At 48.0% G+C, this 7507-nt stretch overlaps 1 protein-coding gene across 1 annotated transcript; it reads left to right on the forward strand.

The window, feature by feature from the left end:
• The first annotated feature begins 22 nt into the window (after positions 1–22).
• Positions 23–2716, forward strand: LOC138683237 (E3 ubiquitin-protein ligase RBBP6-like). The gene is made up of 3 exons (XM_069774787.1): positions 23–96; positions 339–440; positions 1747–2716. Exons 1-3 carry the CDS (start codon positions 23–25, stop codon positions 2714–2716), a joined length of 1146 nt encoding a protein of 381 aa, XP_069630888.1.
• The last annotated feature ends 4791 nt before the right edge of the window (positions 2717–7507 follow it).

The raw sequence follows: 7507 nt of genomic DNA on the forward strand, positions 1-7507 counted from the left end.
AGAGGAGTAAGTATTTGGCTCAATGAAGCTGCGTTGTTCTTCATTTTTGTATTTTGATCGCATAACGAGCTGCAGTTATACTCAAGTGCACCTGCCGTAAGCAAAAATGACAGTGTTTTTTCCAATATACTTTTGTGTTGCAGATGGCAAACATGCAAAACTAAACCAAGACAAATGTAATTCTAAACCTTTCCCTAAAACTTGTAGGAATGCTAAACTGTTTTTGCTGAAATGGGATGTTCCCCTGTTGCATTTGCATGCAGTCTATATTTTCTCATATTGGCCATGTTTTGTTTCTTGGTGCCTTTTTGTAATAAAGGTCAAACTTATTTTAACAGGGAGAAGAAAAAGTCCAAACTCGATGAGTTTGCCAGTGATTTTGCTAAGGAATGGATGGAATGTAAAAAGATTCCAAAGGAGCGTAGGCATTCGTTTTCCAGGTAACTGGTTTACATGTCTGTAATGGAGAAGCAGGTTGTCTGGAAGAATCAGGGGGAGTTCCACTGCACCTCTCTCTCATTGGATGGATTGGATGATTCAAGGGATTAGCAGGGATAGGAGTTTCATATGTAGGTTACTAGCTCAAATATGGCAGAGATTACAGTTGACTGATAGTGATAATGGGGCAGCAGTTGTTAAGGAACAGGGGTCTCTTTCCCTGAAGCTTCTCTGCAATGACATCCTTCACCTCCTGAGAGCCGTGAGGAGGCTAGGAACTGAATAGGTGTAGTAGCCGGATTTTCTGCATCTCCCTGTTCTGATTGTAACCATTACCTCAAAGCACATCAGAGGAGATATGTGAGAGAAATTGTCCTCCTCTTTTGTCTCTCTCCTGTGGATACACGGAGAGATTTTAAGCTGGACTGCAGACTGGTGGCTTTCACTAGAATTTTGTTGACATTGTTAAATGAAAAACAAGAAAAACTTGTGAAGAAAAAACGCAGGGCAGCTGATGTTTTCTATCCCCCCAAATCACTTGGGCAGGAGTCTGAATAGCTGTCTCTTAGTAATGCTGTCAGTAGCTTTCCTAGAGTAATGGCATTGAGTCATATTACTCGAGGCTGAGTTTAGAAGCGTTTAGATACGACTTTTTCTTGAAGCGCTGTCACTATCCTTGGTTAGAGCTAGAGGTATGTGCAAGATTTTGCTAGGACATTGGGCTAGAAGTGTTGATTGTAAGACTGCAGTGCAAGTATTTTGCGTCCTGTACAAATTGCCAAAGAAGTAGTGAAGTTAAAGAGACTAAGCTGGCATTTTAAAATTGAGCTTTACTGTCTTCAGGCCAAATTGTGTTTTCCTGATGTTTGATACTGCACTGTAGCCGTTAAGACTTGCTCTTTTTGCATCCTACTGCAACAAAAATGATTTGCGCTGCATGTAGTTGCAGAGTAGTGAAAAAATGGGTGCATTCACATAGCAGTAGAGGCCACTATACACCACCTTAAATCAGCCGATAGCTATGGTAGTTCATGTGGTAGAAGCAAGTGGAAACAGACTTAGCCTTCCTGTATGTTTTTCCACTAACAAAGCAACAGCTGTTCTGTCTTGTGAGCCAAAACTTTTACATGTTAGTAAGTTCTTCAGTTGGCAGTAGCATTATGTCAGCAGCTGAATGAACATAAGTGTATGGAGAGTCCAAAACCCCCAAACCAAATCTGGGAGGAAAAAACTGGGGAGAGTGACTGTTTTGAATTAACTTCTTTTTCTCTCTGTGTTTGTGTGTGTGTGTGTTGTGGTTTTTTTAAGGTCCAAGCCTCCTTCTAGTGCTTCATCTTACTCTAGAAGTTTCTATACCTACTCCAAGTCAGGATCAGATTCTTCCCCCTCTCGCTCCCACTCTCAATCATTTTGTCGTTCCCATTTGCATTCCTACTCGCGATCACACCTGTATCCAAGAAGAGGCAAAGGGAAGAGTCGTAACTATTGTTCTAGGTCGAGGTCACCTGGTAATAGAGCTGGAAATTACCCTGAAAAATCTTCTGGAAGAGCGAGCCCTGTCATCAAAGATCCTACCAAATCAAAAGAGAAGGAAGTGGAACATCCACAGGGAGATGGCAAAGGAAATAAACATCAAAAACACCAGAAGAGAAGAAAAGGAGATGAGAATGAAGGATTTCCTTCATTTCATGAAAAATCTCCTGGAATGGAACCTCCTGCGAAAAAAGTGAAGGAGGAGTTGCCCAAGACAGGCAGTGTTGAAACATCTTCCTCTCAAAAGGGTGAGAAGGTTCTTGGTACCCCACAGAAAGTTCACCCCAAAGTGACAAAAGATCACCCAGAAACCAGACCAGCCAAGGAGGAAAAGGCAAAGAAAGACCACAATGAAAATGACAGTGAGAGTAATGTATCTGCAAAAGATGAGGGAGCTGCAGGAAAAAATCCAAAAGACCCCAAAGAAGAGTCTGCTGATAAGGTGAAAGAGGATACAGCAGCACCTGCTGCAGTTGACCAGCCTGAAGCAAGGAGAAGTCAAAGCCGTCCTGAGAGTCAGCCTCGAAGCCACAGCAGCAGTGCCAGCTCAGGAAAGAGTCAAGACTGCAAGAAAAAGAAAAAGAAAAAAGAGAAGCAGCAGCACAAGAAGCATAAGAAGCACAAGAAGCATAAGAAACACATTGGAAGCGAAACGGAATTGGAGAAGAGCCAAAAACACAAGAAGGAAAAATCGAAGGAGAGCAAAGATCAAGATAAGCAAACCATGAAATCTGTCACTACATAGAATGACGGATATTAAAAAAAAATGACTTAATTCCTAAGTCATCTGTATTAAATTTTGTTAAAATGTAAATGAATTCAAGCGTTGCAAATAGTGACATGGAAGACCCTGTGCTGCACTTAAAATATTGCTGCTTGATTATTTGATTTTTACATCAGAGCTTTATAAAAGTGAACATTTTGTAGAGAATTGTGAGTTGTGGCCATGTATCATGAAAGGTTTTGCTGGGGCATGTTATTTTTAACCATTGTTGATTAGTTTGGGTGGGGTATACTGCAAAAATTTTCACAGCTGAATTTTGTTTTAATTGCCTGGCAGAAGAAGGTGGTACCTGTTATAAAATAGCAGCAGCAAAATGCTTTGCAGAATCCATTACAGCCCTGTTATGTCACTTTTTGGTTATAATAAATTTTCAGTAAACTATGCAACGTGATGAGATTTCCAGTGATAGCTGAACATCAGCAGAGAAGAGACTAGTGACAGAAAAAAGGTACCAGTAAAAGCTTGCTGGTAGCTAACATGTATGAAAAAAAAAATATATAGGGGTTTAATTTTGAAAAGACAGGTAGGACTTTAAATCTTTTGAACTGATGCAATGTGGGGAGGTGCTGCCAAGAGGTATGGTTTTTTCCTGTGCCAAGTGGCCTTGGTTTTGTATTGTAAAAGGTAGAGTGTGGCCCCAAACATAGAGCCACTCTTCACAGCTGGTCCTGACTGTTTTAGAATAACGTTCAATACGAAGCTGTCACATTTCAACCTTGTTCCAGTTTGTTTGGAAAGCTGTTGTCATTTGCCAGCAGACATTTACACATAGACTTTAGGATGCCCTGTAATCTGTATTTCCTCTCATAAGAATGCTGATCACCAGGTGTTTGTGTTCTTTAAACAGAAGCTTTATTAGGAGTATTTTCATATGGTGGTGCCATGATACAGAGCTAACCCTTCCATTAAACGTGGGGTTCAGCAGATGAGTTTGGCAGAAGAAGAAAGCCCACTAGAAAGGCAGGCTTCTGCTTTAAGCTACTTTGAACAATGACAGGAAATCTAGAAAATGGTTCGGGTGTGACGTCACGTTGGGGGGCCTGATGCCCTAGCGGGGCTGTGAGGTCAGGAGGGGGGAGCCGGGGTGTGTGTGTGTGACGTAGGGGGGTCCCCGACTTTTGGTTCCCCCTCGTGACCCCCCCACCCGGACATGCGGGTTCCCCCCTTCCCCCCTCCCTGCAGTGGGCGAGGCCTCGCAATGCCCCGCCCCAAGCCCCGCGCCCCCCTGCCACCGCCCCGACGGACCCCACGGCCCCACAGGGAGTGGAGGTGAACCCCACCCTATGGATCTTGGCCACCCCCCCCCGGACCCTATGGACTCCTCCCTGGCCCTATAGAACCCCCCTGGCCCTATAGACCCTGCCCTGATGCCCAGCCTTACAGACCGCCCCCAGACCCTCCATACTCTTCCCTGACACACACGCACAGACCCTATAGACTCTCTTTGGATCCTATAGATCACTCCCTTCCCCCCTGGACCCTGTAGATTTCGCCCCCCCCCAACCTTATAGTTCCCTCCTTTCACTGAACCCAGACCCTGTAGATTCCCCCAGACCCCGTGGAACCCACTCCCCCTCCAAGCCCTAAAGATTTCTCCTGGAAGCTATATACACACACATATACACACACACACACACACACACACACACACAGAGGACCCTATGGATCCCTGCCTCTCCCCAAGCCTGGACCATCTAGATCCCCTGGACTGCCTGGATCCCTCTGTTATTCCCTGCCCTGGGCCAATTAGATCCCTCTGGACCCTATAGATCCCCCTGTCACAGGAGGACCCAGTCATCTGGACATGCAGGCAGCCCCAGGTGTCCAGGTAGTGGACCAGGGTGTCCAGGGGTAGATGCCCCCTGACCCAGATGCCCTATAACTCCCCTCAGCCTCATATAAACCCCATAGTTCCTCTCCCCCCAGGCCATATAGACCTTATAGGCCACTCTCCCCATCCCTGTAGACCCTCCCCACAGTTCTATAGCCTCCCCCAGCCCGATACGGACCATATAACCCCCCCGGGGCCATATAGATCCTAAAACACCCCCCCCTCCATATAGATCATCCCAGCCCCGTAAAACCCCCACCACCGCACCTCCAAACCCCATACAGCCCCCCCAACCTCATATAGAACACCCATCTCCATAGAGACCCTCTACCCTCAGCCCCTCCCACACCTTTGTCAGGGTTTCACCCCAGATGACAACTCAGCACCACGCAGCCACTCGCTCGCTTCCCCCCCACACAGTGGGATGGGGTAGAGAATTGGGGAGAAAAAAGTCAAACTCGTGGGTTGAGATAAGAACAGTTTAATCGGACAGAAAGGAAGAAACTAATAATGATAGTAATAACAATACTAAAATGACAATAGTAATAATAAAAGGATTGGAATATACAAGTGATGCACAATGCAATTGTTTACCACTTGCCAACCGATGCCCAGTTAGTCCCCGAGCGGTGATTCCCCCCACCCCCACTCCCCCCAGTTTACATACTAGGCATGACATCAGAGGGTATGGAATACCTCGTTGGCCAGTTTGCGTCAGCTGCCCTGACCGTGTCCCCTCCCAACTCCTTGTGCCCCTCCAGCCTTCTTGCTGGCTGGGCAAGAGAAGCTGGAAAATCCTTGACTTAGTGTAAACTCTCCTTGGCTCCTCCCTGTCTCCCATATAGACCCCTCTAAGGCCCATATAGACCCTAGAAACCCTCTGCCCAGCCCCACCATCCCAGCCCTATATAGACCCTATAACCCCCCTTCCCAGCCCCACATCCTCACCCCCAGCCCCACAGAACCCCCCCGAGCTCCATATAGCTCCCCCCGCCCAGGGCCATATAGCCCCTATAGGGCCTGGCCCCACGGCCACGCTCGCCCGCAGCACTGAGAGCAGGTCGAGGGCCCGGACGCTGGCCCTGCCCCACACCTCCAGCAGCTCCACCACGCAGCGGGTGAAGGCCTGGACCTCCACCTCGGGGGACACCTGGGGGGCCCAGACACCTGGGTCCCCCCAGAACCCAAACAGTCCCCCCACCCAAAGACACAGCCCCAAACTCCTGGGTCCCCCCCAGACACCTGGGTCCCCTACCAGCTCCCCAAAGAGGAGGTGACCGATGGTGTAGAAGGGGAAAACCTCAAAGGGGTCCAGGGGGCCCCCCCCATGGGAACGCAGCTCCTGGGAGGGGCACGTCAGAAGGGGGTCTTCGGGTCCCCATTGGGGTATTGAGGGACCCCAAGGGGGTACTAGTGTTACCGTAAAAAGCCGGTCAAAGAAATTCTGTAAGACTCAGGTTTGGAGCTGTAGAAAGCAGGCATTCTTTATTGCAGCGCTGGATGCACTGGGGATAGTTTCTTCTAACGTGCATCCCGCTACCTACAGCAAGCAAAGATTATATTGTTCTAATATATAGCTATTCTCATTACATTTCCCAGAATTGTCATACATATTCATGTTATTTCCCAGAAATTATTTACATAGTGTCCGCCCTTTTGGGCATGCACTATTAAATGGGTCGGTGGTCTTTTGGGGTCTTCGAAACCCTCTGGTGGTCATTTTCTTGGTGTCCGCTAATTGAACTTTCCCTTAAGGGATGCGCAGTGTGGGTCATCTCAGGTGGTTCGTCTCTTCTTCCCAGTTAGCTGGTCCTTGCAAGTTTTAATCACAAAGCTCAGCAGAACTTAAGGCTTCTTGCCTATTTGTGCATACTGTTAACAAACCTCAAGGTTTTCACACATACCAAAAGTTTCAAAGTCGCTCAAGCAAGCACAACTTAAGCGCTACGAAATACGATGGAGTCTTTCAACTCCAGCCTTTATTCAAGGCATCACTAGGGTCCCTTAAGGGGGTTTTGGGGTGTCCTAAGGGGATATAGGGGGTTCTGGGGGGTCCCAAGGGGGCTTTGGGGGGCCCTAAATGAGGTTTGGGGGGGTGGTCCAAGGCAGGTTTTGGGGGTCTCCAAGGGAGTTTTGAGGTGCCCCAGGGTGATAGGGGGGATCCCTAAGGGATGCCCATCAGGCAATCACTCGGGGTGGGGAAATGGTGACAGGGGCAGATTGTCAACCTGGATGAGGGAGGAGCACGGCATCCGACTGCTGCAGTGCCGGAGAGGAAGAGGAATCCGGGAATCCAGGAAGCATCAAAACTTCCCCCAGCAGGGACCAAGCTGCACAAAGGGCACCAGCAGCCCACCCCGTCCCTCCTCCCAGTGCTGCCTCTGGCCAGGAAGAGCTCAGAGAGACCTTCCGGAGACTCAGACAGCTCTGCCGGCTGGCCTGCCTGCCCACAGGTCCCTCCAGGAGGAGCTTTAATCCGTGTTCAGCTTTTGGGATTGCCTTGCAGAAACAACACTCGTTTGGACCCAGCAGAACAGATTTGACGTTATCAACACTTACTTGGTTGGATCATATTCACGGCTGGACTGTATCATCATAGCTCTTATTTTATCTTCTTCGGAAGCATTGGCTTCAGCCAGATTGGCAGTCTGTTTAACAGGCAATTATCTGACACGCACATTAGAAACACGTTTAAGCCCACACAGCCAAAGACAACACCGCTCACCCAGTCCTGTAAAGAGCAGCACAACACTAGCTGAGGTTGCATGAAAAGAGCTGCTTATAGAAAATACCGTTGTCCTGAAGATGTTCTGGGGAGCCCTTGCACCGTTATTACATGGTGTTTGTGTGCGTGTTAACCTACTTGACAAGAGCATTCTTGGGCACTCAAAACCTTAGGCTTTGTTTGTTCCTTACAGAAA

This window comes from Haliaeetus albicilla, chromosome 32 (assembly GCF_947461875.1).
Source record: "Haliaeetus albicilla chromosome 32, bHalAlb1.1, whole genome shotgun sequence".
NCBI classification, from domain to species: domain Eukaryota; kingdom Metazoa; phylum Chordata; class Aves; order Accipitriformes; family Accipitridae; genus Haliaeetus; species Haliaeetus albicilla.